We start from the raw sequence: 14,652 nt of genomic DNA, 5'->3' as shown, positions 1-14,652 counted from the left end.
AGGTCAAGCGAGAGACGGAGATGGCTGCTTCTGATTGGATGATGACATTATCCTCGGTAGAGTGACAGGCAGTGGCCGAAGCCTCGTCGGGTCCTAATAGAACCCCGAACGAGGCTTCATGGTACCCACTTTTAGGTACAGATGCATTTAGTTACGTACTTCGGCCGCACTTATTAGTGTAGCCGCGGTCGTCATTTGATGTGTCCGGAATCGCCTTATTGCGATCGTTCACACTAGATATTTGTATAGGGACATAGGACTCATCATAGGATGACCAGAACGAGGCCCCCAGGGCCTCAGACAACTCAGTAATAAAAAGACAGTCTTCCCCCAAAGCCAACAAGGGTCAAGTCCGACTTCGGTAAGTGTAGCTAGCTTATTGTTGTGCCTGGACACGCTCGGCTGCGTGTGGATGCCTGTCGGGGAGCTTATCGTACATTGACCGAGAGTTTCCTTGGCAGCGCCAAGAGTTGGCGTGGCCGGAGAGGCAGGAACGGTATTAGAGTATCGTTCGGTATATATTTGTGGGATTAGAGTATCCCTGAGTGTATTAGTCTACCTACCGAGGTTTTGCCTTGGTCCCCCTGTATAAGGCCTAACACGCCGGTACCCTTCCTTTCTGAGGGACTGCAGTGGAGTTGCCCGAAAGCGCTACATAGTATCCTAGCCTTAGCTCGTGGCTAGTGGTACAGGTTTTTGGGTTGACCGAAGACAACCTAAGGTGCACAGAGGCGCTTGCAACCGACCCGGTGTAAGGGATCGTTCCTGGTCTTCAGGTGTTGATCCAATAAGCGCTTACCTTTGCGGGTTAGCGTGTTGTTGGTGTCTCTAATACCTTTGGTAGAGGAGGATTTTATTGGAATTACCACACCGCAACTGGTGCCGCGACCCGGGATTGGTGCGACCTTCTGTGTGTCTGGATTGTTGTAGGTCTTACCCCAACGAGCAAAGAGGAGAAGAAGAAGAGAAGAAGAGAAGAAGAGAAGAAGAGAAGAAGAGAAGAAGAAGAGAAGCGAAGAAGAAGAAGAAGAAGAGAGAAGATGGCGAAGGGAGTCAAGTCAGCGGTACCAGCAACGCCGGCCAAGTCGAGTGGAACGCGCAACGAGACTTCGGTGCGCTCCGGAAGCTCATTCTCGACCCCAACGACGGATCCGATGGAGTCGATTGACGAGCGTTCGGTGAGCTACGACACGGTGATTGATTCCTCGGACGCCAAAGAAGATGACGACGATGATGACTGGGATGTCCGGACAGCGATGTCCGAGACTTCGGAAGCTGCGGTTGTGTCCGCAGGTCGCAGTGGAGGATCAAGGTCGATTACCCGCGACCTCTCCGACACGTTCAAGGACATGCCGGGCCTCGAGTCCGCCTACGACGCGGATGACGGCGCCTTCGAGGTCTTCAAACCCTCGGTGACGGTAGGAGGGCAACCTCCAAGCCGGTTGGCACTCGTCCTCCCCTCAACGGGGATACTCCGGCGGCCAACAAGATCTTAGGCCGGTGCCTAGACCTGATGAAGACCAAGAGCGAATGGATGCAGTTGTTCTCCCCGAAGCAAGTCCGCCAGGCCATCTGGATGGACCTCGGAGGGGTGTTGGCTACGCCGATCAACTCAACGAGCACTCGGCACATTGCGCAGAATACTGTGGACCTCCTGCGAGCTGTGGGGTGCGAACCCCAGATCCACCCCACGGAGGCTGCGCTCGCGAGTTGGACGCCGACCGCCGCTGCCACGGCGTTAACCAAGTGGAGGAAGAAGCTGCGTAATGCCTTTGGAGTGGAGGACGTCAGTTCGCGAGGCCCAACGATGCTTCGTTCGACCTCGGAGGCAGTAGACCTGTCGACGGTCCCGCTACCAGCGACCCCTCGGAAGGGATGATGACGGTGTCTTTGCAACCAAGGGCGAAGCCTCGCCGTACATGCAAGACTCGCACATGGTAACTCCACGATCTACGGATCGTAGTGAACGTCTGGCTAGGGAGAACGAGGCTTCATTCGCCACGCCTGGCACGCGCGGAGCGACCGGTCGTCGGTCCGGCCGACGTTACGACCTCCAAGATGATTCGTCGGACAGCGACGACGACCTCGGACCCGACTACTACGAAGGGGACCTACCGAGCGAATGGACACGTCAGGTGCGCGAGCTAAGCGCGACCGACAACCAGAGCTCAACCCCAAAGCTCGAGATCGCCACGATTTGCCTCTCGCCAACATCAAGCCGTTCTACGGAACGCGCGACAAGAGCGAGCATGGCTCCGAACGTTCATCTATGAGATGAAGGGAACGCATGCACCACCCAACGAGTGGTGTATGGCGTTCGAACTTAAGCTCAGGGATTGAGCCCTGCACTGGTGTCGCCAGCTCCCACGCAAGACAAGACGCACGTGGAAGTTGCTGAGCGAGGCGTTCATCAAGTACTATTGCTCGAAGTTTTCCCAGTCTGCGAAGGCTCGGTACTACTCGGCCAAGCGGGAAGACAAGGAACACGTTTGTGACTACCTCAACCGGCTCAACGGCTACGCTCGCAACGCCGGTGTGCAATTTGAAAACGGTGGTCGTGACGCGAAGGACCACGTGGACCACGTCTTGGTCACGTGTGACGACCGAAACTTAGAATACCGTCTGTGCCACGTCCGGGTCAAGAGCATCCATGACCTCGAAGACATGATCAACGACATCCTGCGTCACCGTGACCGCAAATCGAACCGAGAATCGTCGTTCCGCCGCTCTCGGAGTCAAGATGATGGACGTCGATGCGATGCGAGGTCGAACGAGGATTCTCGTGGTGGCTACCGCCGCGAACGACGCTACCACGACGAAGACCGTCGCGAACGACGTCGCCGTGACAACGACCGCCGCAACGACCGCAGTGAAGACGACCGTCGCCGTGACCGACGCGATGGATCGCCGTACCAGTCCCGAGTCACTTTGGTTGACGCGCTGGCCGATGTGATGGCGGAATGGAACGTCGGAGGCTCGGTCGGTGCACGCAACGAGGCTCCATACGCCCCCCGACGTGATGCTGAGGCGAACGAGGATTACTTCGAGGATGAGCGCCAATACTCGGCCGACCAACGCTCGAACGAGGATTCAGACGCTGATTACGACTCGGATGGGTCTACCGGACAAGTCGCTGCTGCTAACGATGCTGAGGGCAGGGCCGCAGCCAAAGGAACGTTCGCTCGGTCTGATAACCGAGGCTTCAGGAACGGAGGAGGCCCGTCCAACCGTGAACGAGATGGTTGACGCCAGTATGGACCGTGTGCCGCGTGCGGAAGCCCGTCCCACTCGGTGCACTTCTGCTACCGGCGGTGCAAACTGTGCAAACAGGTGCACGACGCTGGGAAGTGTGAAGCACTCCATGAGCTCACCAAGCTCCTGAAGTCCAGGGTCGACAAGAAGGATCTGTCGCCAGAGCTGCAAAGCCTGGTGTATGGAAGCCATTTAAACTAGGCAGGCCGCCAATTGAAACTGGGGTGGTCCCAATCGGGCTGCCACAGTTAGCTGAGCCTGCTGTTGATGCGGACTATCTGTTCGCGTTCACGGGCGAAAGCAAACGGCCTGACGACCTGAAGAACAATGAACGTGTGAAACCGACGGAAAATGGAGAGAACCGGGACGCAAGTCTCGTTGCGATTGGTATTGATGAAGATGATGATGATGAACGTGATGGACACCCGACCGAGGCTTTGATCACAAGTCTAGCCCAGATAAGGGGGCCACCTCGGAACCTCGGTCGGGCGGTGAAATTACTGCCCGGTGAGAGACTGGGGTGGTGGTCGTCCCAACGATACGACAAGAGGAAGTGAATGAGGGCTTTGGTCAATGGCGCAGTGGACGACGCGCGAACGAGGATACTCCTTGACACTGGAGCGAATGTTAGCGTGATTTCTGCCAGCTTCGCCAAGCGGCTACGTATGCGAGAATTCCGGGACCACGGACGAAGTCTCGAAGTCCGCGGCATCAACCCAGGGGTGATGGAGACCCGGCGACGGGCGCTCGTCAAGACCACCCTCGGGTGGGAGCAGGTCTACGAATTTGAAATGTGGATAATGGATCACAGTGCCGGGGTGGATGTGGTCCTTGGGATGGACTTCATGATCCCGGCTGGAATCCGGCTGGATCTATTTCATGGCACCGCACGCCTTCCGGACGAGGTCATGGTACCACAGCTAAAGTCGCAGAGTGCTGAAGATGGCGAACCTTACGGCACGCAACCTTCGTGTGGGCCGATCGAGGATTTATACGTACCCGGTCGCGAGTGGCGAGAGTTTCGACTGCCGCGCCAGCGGCTACCTCGTTCGGAGTACGATGTGTGGGTACGACGCGCGGGCAAGCTCGTGCCGACCGTAACGAGGTTTCGACGGGGGCAGGCGACGTGGATACGGCTCACCAATATTACGACCACAGCGGCATAGTGCGCCAAGTATGACTCCATGGTGCTGTGGGTACCGCATGGTGAACTACCGCGAGAGACCGGCTACGCGAGGTTGGACTCTATCAAGTACAAAGAGTGGCAGGTGTTGGCCTATTCAACGAGTCGTGTTGAGACTCTGCAAGGACGAGAACGTCGTCTCTACGAGCAATGGTTGGCTGAACAGCCGGCTGCGGTTGAGCGCCCAACTTACCCGACGCCGCGAAAGATCCTGCCGAGGCCACCGGATGCGCCGCCATGGCCAGAAGGCCGTCAACAAGCTCCGTTGGATGATGAGTACTCGTCACCTGATGTACATGGCTACGACGACGACCCCAGGGTCAGTGAAGGCTCGGTCGATGTCGCTCGAGTTGATACAACCGATGTGGATCGTGCTGGTGGGTCGAACGATGGTTCGGACGACGAGGCCAGCGCGTCGTATGACTCGGACGTACCCGGAGACTCGCCGCCAAGCCGAGCGGGTTGCCTGCCCGTGAATCCGAACAGTGGTGCTGACTCCACCGGCCAGGGAGCGACATACGCCTCGGTTGAGGCATCGGAAGCCAGTGATGAGCTGAGTGATGAGCTGAGTGATGGTGACAGCGTGACGAACGATGGTTCGGAGGATGACCGCGACGTGGTAGCAGTGGCCGAGACAACTCCATGTGATGTCCTGCCAACAGGGACCGCTGCGTCCAGCCTGGAGCCAGACGAAACGTCGGCTGCGGTGTGTAGTAGCGAAGTCGACTGGGGTGAACACGACCCAGGGCCTAACGACGTTCCTACTGAAGCCGGAACCTCCACCGCTGACGCCGACACTGAATTCCATGATTCGGATCTAAGTGCGATCGACAACCCCGAGCAGCTACTGGAGGCGACCTATATCTCGGTCATGCATGCCATCGTTGCAGAAGGGTCTGGCGAAGGTGATGACACCGTGAACGCCGTTTCGGAGCACGTCTCGAACGAGATTGAGCCTACCGACTACGCACAAGAGCTGGCGTTCTTGTCGGACCTAACCGAAGCGTCGGAGACGACGCTGGACTACTCGGGGCAAAACGTCCAGAGTGATGAACTCAGCGTGAAGCAGCAGACGGCCCTGGTCGATGTGCTGAAGAGCCACGAGAAGATCATGATTGCGAGCGGTAACGCCCTCCCGCCTCCAGCCTACGGGGTCGTGTGTGACATCAATGTGCAGGGGCACGCGCCAATCAAGCAGAAGGCTCGGCGGACCCCGCTTCGCTTCCTCGGTAAGCTGTACGAATTGCTGAAGGGTTTGCTGAAGGTCGGGCTTATCTCCTTCTCGGACAGCCCATGGGCGTCGCCAATCGTCATCGTCGTGAAGAAGAATGGGGTGGATATCCGCCTGTGTATCGACTACAAACTCGTTAATGCGATCACCGAGATTATGGAGTATGCCATGCCCCTGGTGAATGAGTTGCTGACGGACATGGAGGCGTACTTGTGGTTTTGCTCGCTTGACGCCGCTAGCGGCTTCTGGGCGATTATGATGACCGAACGAGCTCGGAAGATCTCTGCTTTCGTCTGCGCACTGGGGCACTTCGAATGGTTGCGTATGCCTTTCGGCCTGAAGAACGCACCGATGATCTATCAACGCATGATTGACAACGCGCTTTGGGGCTTCGTCCAACCGACGGGAGGATGGTTTAAATTCTCGGAGCGCATGCGTCTAGCTGAAGAACATGACAAGGAAGCTCATGCTGGGGTGAACGAGGCTTCGACTAGCACGGCAAAGCCATTCCGGACCAAGTTCGAGGCCGACCGAGACAACTCGCTTGGTAAGGGAGCTATAGCAGAACTGGTCAACAGCCCTATCGCCGACATGTTCGCCAACGGGGAGCCCGATGACTCCTCGTTGACACCAGTATTCAGTCGCCGGTCATTTGTGGATGATATCTGTTTCGGTGCCGAGACTTTCGAGTCGTGCTTGGCGACGCTAGAGTGATTGCTGGTACGGTTTGAAGAGTGCCGTATTAGTATCAGCTTCTCGAAGAGCATCTTTGTGCAGTCCAAGGTAGACTTCCTGTCCCACGAAGTCTCGGCAGAAGGTATCCGACCGGACGCTAAGAAGCTGGCTGGGGTGGCCGAGCTTCCGTTCCCGTCATCGAGGAAAGGAATGCAGTCCTTCCATGGACTCAACTATAACAGTCGCTTCATCCAAGACTTCGCGGTCTATGGAGCAGCGCTGTACCAGCTTAAGGACGAGGACTTCCAGCCCGGGGGTGACCTCACCGCGGCCAAGCACAGCTTCGCGATGCTCCAACAGAAGGTTTCGACAGCACCGATACTACGACACTTCGACCAGAAGAAGAAAGTGCATGTCATGTTGTTCGCCAACGAGTGGGCTCTAAGTTCCACGTTGATGCAAGAGCACGAGGGCAAACTACACCCCGTTCGCTTCTGCGGACGTGTTTTGAAGGATGCTGAGATGAATTATCACCCGGCCGAGAACGAGGTCCTCGCGCTTCTGCTGATACTGAAGGTGTGTTATACTCAACTCGTTGGACAGCGAATCCGGGTCTACACTCGGTTTTCGACACTCGACTGGGTCCGCAAGTCCAAGACATTATTCGGTCGGGCTACCCAGTTCGCCGTCTTGCTGTCGCCGTGGCACCTGTTGGTCGAACGAGTCAAAGAAACCGACTGTTCGTTTGCTCAGCTACTTCAAGCCGGCTTGACGATCTTCGTTGACTTGGATAAGTCACTGGCGTTCGTCACACCCCGGACACGAGGGTCACCAACTGCTCGTTTGGACCCGCATCTGCTCTACGCACGCCTACCGCGGTCCTACCGAGGCTTCGTTATGTCGTTTAACGGGTCTGCGAAAACCGAGAAGAATGGTGGATACGGCAGTTGCTCGTGGATACTATGGAAGCTACCAGAGTGGACAGTAGTGCTTGCTGCGAGCGCTTACCTCGAGAACACCACGGTCAACCTCGCTGAGTACACCGGGATGAACAACGGCGTCGCTGCTGCATTACAGCATGGAGCCGACGATCTAGTTGTCGTTGGCGACTCGAGGCTCGCGATCCAGCAAGCCCTAGGTGTGATAGCCTGTCGGAAGGAGTCATTGCTGCAACAACTCAGCACCACCAAGAACTCACGGCCAAGCTTCGGTCGGTGAAGTACCTGCATGTGGTTAGAGAGTTTAACGCTGCGGCCGATTCTCTGGCAAGCGGGACTCTCGAGTGCAAGGAGTCTACGATGGTATCGTCGGACAACCGAGTATTAGAGCTGATGAAGCTGAACCGTATCGCTGAAGTCATCTACGAGGCTGCTGACGGTTGCGTCGTCGAGGACATACCCTCGGCCAACACAGTATGGGCCGTGGTAGCTTCTGCCAAACCTCGTAGCAAGCTTTTTTTCGATTTTGTGCGAAGAGAAACCGACCGCAGACGGCAGAACGAGACTGAACCCGGACACGTAGCTGTGATGACCAGACGTCAAACGAGAGCAAAGGAGAAACACGTCCGGTTTGCATATGAAGTCTCGGTCACCGATCAGGGAGACGCATCTCACCGAGTAGAAGCCAATGGTGTGCCGAACGAGTCTCAGAATGAAGCAGAAGCTTCACCGCTGCGTGCCGACACGTCACCAGGCCCACCGAACGCAGAAGACATTGACCCGCTGGTAGTACAGGAAGAACACCGAAGGAGAATCGCCTCCGCTCAAGATGAAGAGTTACGGTAGTCGAATCTGAAGGCAGTGCTTCGGGGAGTTGATGCGAAGATTGGATACAGAGCAGCACGAGATGCATGGAAAATGGCGGACCAATTTGTGTTGAGCGAGGACGATGTGCTATATTACACAAGAACGAGCCGTCGCTCAAGTGACGGCGAGCAAGCCGAGTTGAAGATGAGACTTGGGGTGCCCACAACGATGATCCAAGAGGTCCTGCAAAGCTGTCATGACTCACTTGAAGGCGGTCATCAAGTTATTACCCGTACGCTACATCGAGCGGCGAGAGACAATTACTGGATCGGCCAGTATGCCGATGTGGAGAAACACGTTAAGTCGTGCCCTGACTGCAGTTCAAGTAAGAGCCGACCTCAGTTCCGCGGGTACTCGCCAGGGAACATCCTAGCCGAGAGACCCTTCCAACTAGTCTCTATGGACTTCGTGATACCGCTACCGAAGAGTCGCCGTGGCAACACGGCTCTCCTGCTATTCCAATGCTCGTTCACGGGATTCGTGATGGGCAAAGCCATGTCTGACACTACCGCCTTACTCGTTGCGCAAGCTTTCGAGGAGTGTGTCTACCGACGTTTTGGAGCACCGTCCTTGATCCGTCATGACCGAGATCCTCGATTTATGAGCGAGGTCTTCCAAGCCTTCGCGGAAATGATGCAGTCTCGGTCGAGAGCGACCCTGAGCTACCGCCCGCAGGCCAACGGCCAGCAGGAGAGATCGGTGAAGACGATCATGCAGTCAGTCCGCGTATACGCTGAAGACTCACTGCAGCAGGATTGGGACGAGATCGCCGAAAGACTGATCTTCGCCATCAATAGCTCCGTGATACGACGAGGAAGGAAACTCCGTTTTACCTCGTTCATGGGTGGGATGCACAGTCGACACTCAAGGCAATGTCTCGTCACTCAAACGAGGCTTCGGTAGCCACACTGACGCGCTAGCATGGCGCTGAGAGGTCAACCGACAGCAGGAAATCGCCCTGAGGATGGCCAAGGAGTACCAAGCCGCGGAAAAGGCTCGGAGAGCTGAAGAGCACAATGCGTCGCTTGGCAGGAAGGAGAAGGAAGTCATGGCAGGCGTCAACGAGAATAGAACGTCGGTCGACCGGGCACCGAGTTCCCCTGACCATAGTAGAGCTGCAGTGACGAGAACGAGGTTTTCTTTGCAGCCCGGGAGAAGAGTGTGGCTGTACATAGAGCAGGTCCGACCAGGACTGACCAAGAAACTAGCCCATCGGTGGCACGGACCGTTCCGCGTGAAGAAGAAGGTCGACGAATTTGCGTGTGAGTTGGAATTACCCGACCGAAGTGGATACCGGTTCTACCCGGTGGTGCATGTTTCACGGCTCAAGTCAGTGGACGAGTTCGAAGGCCGACCGAGGGTTCGTTTGGCTCGTGAGGTCACCGAAGACACTCGTCTTGACTTCGACGAGGAATTACTGCCTGAAGACAGTTTTGAGCCGGACCGCCTGGACGGCGAGTATGAAGTCGAGGCTATCCTCGATGACCGGACACCGTTGTCAACGAGAACTCACCGGGCCCTCCGAGAGTTCAAGGTGAAGGGGGTCGGCTATGACGAGCCGACATGGGAACCAGCGTCCAATCTCTCGTGCGGTGGCCTCCTGTACGATTACCTACGCCGGAAGCGAAGCGACCGACGTTTGCAAATGGTCCAAGTGGCCGACGAGGAGTAATTCTGCGCCCCAACGAGGATTGAACTGCTCGCGGGGGCAATCCAGCCCGCGATGTCAGACGAACGAGGCTACTGGAGATGATGATTGAACTGCCTGCGAGGGCTATCCAGCTCGCAGTGACAGACGAAGAAAGTTACTGGAATCTGCATGTTACGTGTTAAGCGAACGAGTCACGATGGAATGGAGATATCGGAATGGAGCCAGGGACAACGGAAGACGCAAGCAAGCCTCGGTCAAACCCTCAACAGGCGAAACAAGTGATGATGAAGCAAATGGGAGGGCGACCGAGGCTTCGGACGCAGTGATTGCCATGGAAGTAGCACGAACAAGTGCACTCGACTTCGTGGTTGAGTATGGAGTTGATGATGAAATGGGTATGCAAGCTGTCGACACCGGATACCCGCAGCAGACCGGGTGTACAGTTGTCAAAATTGGGCTGTCATGCGAAAACATACACGCAACGGAGCTAGCGTAAGTACGCCAGGTCTCCCGCGAATTAAGTCCGGTCTTCAACGAGCATAAGCCCGATCTTCTTGCAGGGAGACAAGACGAAGCCCGGCTGCCGCAGCTACGAACCAAGCCTCGTTTGAGGCAGCCACAGCGGTCGAGGGCAGAGAAGAAGCTCTGGGAACCGCGACCGAGTATTGAATGCGATGTGCGTTGACGCGAGAAAAGATTATGAAATGGAACGAACAACATGACGTTATTTTGGATTGGGATAGCACATGCAGCGTCGCCTAAAGCGCCACGGACCTCGGTCGACATTGGAAAAGAACGTGAACGAAACCGTGAAGCTGGCGGGGGGCCTAATGAGGCTAAATCTCCATCACAGCCTGAGCCAACACGCCCAGACTTGACCCGGCGGCAGAAGAAGCTTCACCCAACTCCTTCGTCTCCTCATCGGGGCTTGGAGAGCGAGAACGACGAGCGTTTGCGAACTCGGCCACCCATGGAGCGACCACCATCGAAGTCCGCAGAGAAGATTCGACCACGACCGATGACGCCACGGTTTCCCGAGTCGATCCGTTGGGGACAAACAACGGGACGTCGTTGCAAGGGGCGAAAGCCGTGTTGTAGGGGTGGTCTGCCGGCGCTTGAAACCAACAGTTACGCCACGGCTCGCGGGCATCCACGTCCGCCACCTCGGAGGCCCAGTCGTCGGTAGTGGGGACCCACTCCATCACCTCGAACGAGTATTGCAGGTACGACGGCTCCAGCAAATCCTCGGTGCGGCGCTGTGGAGGTTGTCCGTCGTACGTAATGGCCCCATTCCACACCTTGTGGAGCATCTGGTCTCGCAAGCGATCTGCACGATAACTGCGCTCTCCGTGGTACTTGGACCACGCTTGTCGAAGCGCTAGGACTTGCACGTTGCGCTGACCGAGGGTGCTGACGAGGTTGTCGATATACGCCTTGACAGCTTTACCCCTAATCCAGTGGCGACGCTCCCACAAGGCGAAACCAAGGTCGCCCCTCTCGGTGGAGTGGTAGGAGTACCCCTGCCGCCATAGGCGAACGAGAAGGGCCCGACCAGTTGCACGACGGGATATAGCCACCGAGGATGGAAAACCCGTCGTATCGATCAAATAAAGCTCGTCTGGGAAAAGCTGGCGCAACACTTGGAAGGGGTGAGCAGGATCCGTCCACAAGCCAAACTCCACGATTCCATCCACTGAACTGGGGGCGACCAAGTCGTCCTCGAAGACGAGGGGGACACTGGCGTTTTGGATGAGATGCCAGCATTCCGACGCTCCGGGTGCCGTGAAACCCGGCTCCAAGAACAGGGTAGCAAGACCACTGAGCTTCCGCAATCCAGGAGCTACGTCGGAAGCGTCAACCACTGCTGGGGCAATCGACGCAGGTCCAGCCCACTGTGAAGCTGTCACCGTTGCTGTTACCATCGCCCGAGCGTAAACAGAGGCCGACCGAGTGTGGAGTCGACTCGGGAGTGGCACGGTGGCCGCTTGTGAAGCTACAGGAACCCCGGTCGCGGCAACCAGAGGAGAAGGAGCCTCCGATGGAGCGACAGGTTGCGCCACCGAGGTTTCCTCTCTTTCGTCGGGGCCGAACATCGCCAGGAACAACGCTGCGCGGTCCTCGGAAGTCTCGGACTCATGAGGCGACTCACCGCTAGGTGAACGGTCTGGCGGGCCGCCAGAGCCCTCGGTGACCCCAGCAGCCGATTCTCGAGGGGCACGGCCAACGACGGCTGTACCAGACGGGACTGGTGAAGGAACGGAAGTCGCCGCCGAAGGCGAAACCTCGGATGGAACCTCGATGACAGTACCGGAAGGCTCGGTAGCAGAACCTTGAACACCCTGAGCGCTGGCCGACACCCCCGGAATCTCGCCGGGCTCAAGGTCATCTTGTGAAGTGTCGCTAGGACTCATACCCCCTCCAAACTCCACGTCAGACGATTCCTGCTGCTGGGCTGGGGCTGGCGAGGGAGGCGAGGCGCGACTGGCCAGCCGCGGATACAAGGGGACGTCTGAGTGTTCGTACGGGAGAGGCTGAGACTTCAACCAGCTTGAGCGAGCCGTCGTTGGAGGACGCACCATCGACCGAGGAGGCGGGGAAATCTCTCCTGATGCAGAACGAGGACTAGATGGTGCGGCGGCCGCTGCAGCCCTGGCCCTCAGGTCGACTGACGGTCTGTCGAAGCGTTTGTGAGGAGGAGGCTGGGATGCCGTATTCCCGACGGAAGCAGACTCGGTTTGCCGACCCCGCTTGCGCGATGACGACTCGGTGGAGACCGGGGAACCAGCAGAAGCGCCCACCGAAGCAGCGGGAGCGGACGTAGCCTCGGTGGACTCAGCCATCGGCACGTCGGTCGTCTTGGACTCCTCTCCCTCCTCTGACGAGGGTTCGTCATGGCGTGGACTCTCGACAGTGACTGTCGGTGGGGATAGCCCGAGAAGATTCCAATCAATCTCTGCGGCGGAGATGCCGGCTGAGGCCAGGACCAAGGTGTCGACGTCGAGTCCGTGTGCTGCCGAGTGCCGACGAAGGATAGAATTCGCTCGCCGCAAGCTGTTGTTCTCGTCCGTCAACGCTTGAATGCGTGCAGGGATGACGTTTGCTCGGTCGCGGTCGGCCAACTGCTTCCGAAGCCTCTCTAACTGAGTGTTGTAGGTAACGAGGCTTGCACTTATACGCTCGTGGAGCTGGGTGTTCCGACGTACAGCAGCGGCCGAATCGGCCTCAGCAACGAGCGTCTGCTTCTCCAACGACTGAGTGACGTCAGCGGTGAGCGATGGTCGCGTTCGCTTGCATCAACAGAGCGCTGGCGTTGCTGAGCTGGACGCGCATGTCCTGGTCGAGGTCCAGAGCTTGGTCGCACTCGGAGTTGGCCGAGACGAGGAAGTAGTCCGACTTGGTCCGCAGGTTCATCTCTTCAGCGAGTTTATCTTTGGCGTTGGAGAGCTCTGCCTGCCTTCTCGCGGCGGAGGGCCACCAGTTCATCAGCCTCCGCAAGAGGGAGACGCGGAGGAGCACCGGCAGCAGCCAGCACCTCACCGACGTTAGTAGCAGCTTGCAGGCTGTGGTCGAGAGCAGCGTTGACTCGAGCTGGAGGTGAAGGGACAACACCCACGACGAGACGAGCGAGTTCCAGCATCTGTTGCTCGCCCAAGACGACCGCTGTCGGAGGAACCTCGGCCGGGCCAGCACCAGCTCCGGCGCGACCCCCTACAGCTGCCTCGCCCCCCACCGACGCCCCGCGAGTTGCCAACATGACCGAAGGCGCGGGAGTTGGCGACGGTGGAGCGCTGGCGCTTGGCGGCGGTGTCGGCGGCGAGTCGGGAGCCTCTTCACTGGGAACTGCCGGCGAGGGAGTCTCGGTCGCCCCAGCAGCAGACTCAGGACTACTTGGAGGAGCCGGTGGAGGGTCGACCGAGGTCCCGGAGGCGGCAGGAATGAGCGTAGGGTCACCTGCAGGCGCGGCCGGGGCTGGGGGCACAGCACCAGCGGCGATAGGGGCGGGGGCACCCGCCGAACGAGCCTGGCGCGCCGGACGACGACCCGAAGTGTCGGTGGCGACATCAACAGCTCCCTGAGATGATCAAGAATGAGATGGAGTCAACAACGAGGATCCGAATGACAGTGAGGAGCAGCGGGAGCGACGAACGTACCGGTCCGGAGCACTGGAGAGCCCGAAGAGCAGCGGCAGCCGCGTCGGCGAATGCACGCGACGGAGGAGCCATGGAGTCGATGAACTGAGGACGCCTAGACGCTCACCAGCGTGGGAGGCTCGTGACGAGGCGGGGGCAGTTGTGGTATTGGAAAGTGGCAGTTTCCAACGCTGTTGACCCGCCAGCCCGACAATCAAGTTCAATCAAGGGGCGATCAAGGCGAGGTCAAGCGAGAGACGGAGATGGCTGCTTCTGATTGGATGATGACATTATCCTCGGTAGAGTGACAGGCAGTGGCCGAAGCCTCGTCGGGTCCTAATAGAACCCCGATCGAGGCTTCATGGTACCCACTTTTAGGTACAGATGCATTTAGTTACGTACTTCGGCCGCACTTATTAGTGTAGCCGCGGTCGTCATTTGATGTGTCCGGAATCGCCTTATTGCGATCGTTCACACTAGATATTTGTATAGGGACATAGGACTCATCATAGGATGACCAGAACGAGGCCCCCAGGGCCTCAGACAACTCAGTAATAAAAAGACAGTCTTCCCCCAAAGCCAACAAGGGTCAAGTCCGACTTCGGTAAGGGTAGCTAGCTTATTGTTGTGCCTGGACACGCTCGGCTGCGTGTGGATGCCTGTCGGGGAGCTTATCGTACATTGACCGAGAGTTTCCTTGGCAGCGCCAAGAGTTGGCGTGGCCG

The 14,652-nt window shown here is 57.7% G+C and overlaps 2 protein-coding genes across 2 annotated transcripts; one reads left to right on the top strand and one right to left on the bottom strand.

The window, feature by feature from the left end:
- Nucleotides 1-1,040: 1,040 nt before the first annotated feature.
- On the top strand, nt 1,041-3,246 carry PHYSODRAFT_260053 (hypothetical protein; the record flags this gene model as incomplete). The annotated part of the gene is made up of 4 exons (XM_009530702.1): nt 1,041-1,418; nt 1,439-1,786; nt 1,860-2,135; nt 2,362-3,246. 4 exons carry the CDS (start codon nt 1,041-1,043, stop codon nt 3,244-3,246), a joined length of 1,887 nt encoding a protein of 628 aa, XP_009528997.1.
- A 7,387-nt stretch (nt 3,247-10,633) lies between these two features.
- Nucleotides 10,634-14,020, bottom strand: PHYSODRAFT_333515 (hypothetical protein; the record flags this gene model as incomplete). The annotated part of the gene is made up of 4 exons (XM_009530701.1): nt 10,634-13,048; nt 13,122-13,247; nt 13,330-13,869; nt 13,949-14,020. 4 exons carry the CDS (start codon nt 14,018-14,020, stop codon nt 10,634-10,636), a joined length of 3,153 nt encoding a protein of 1,050 aa, XP_009528996.1.
- Between the last annotated feature and the right edge of the window lie 632 nt (nt 14,021-14,652).

Source organism: Phytophthora sojae (assembly GCF_000149755.1).
Source record: "Phytophthora sojae unplaced genomic scaffold PHYSOscaffold_5, whole genome shotgun sequence".
Lineage (NCBI taxonomy): Eukaryota > Oomycota > Peronosporomycetes > Peronosporales > Peronosporaceae > Phytophthora > Phytophthora sojae.
This window is presented reverse-complemented; position numbering and strand designations above follow the sequence as displayed.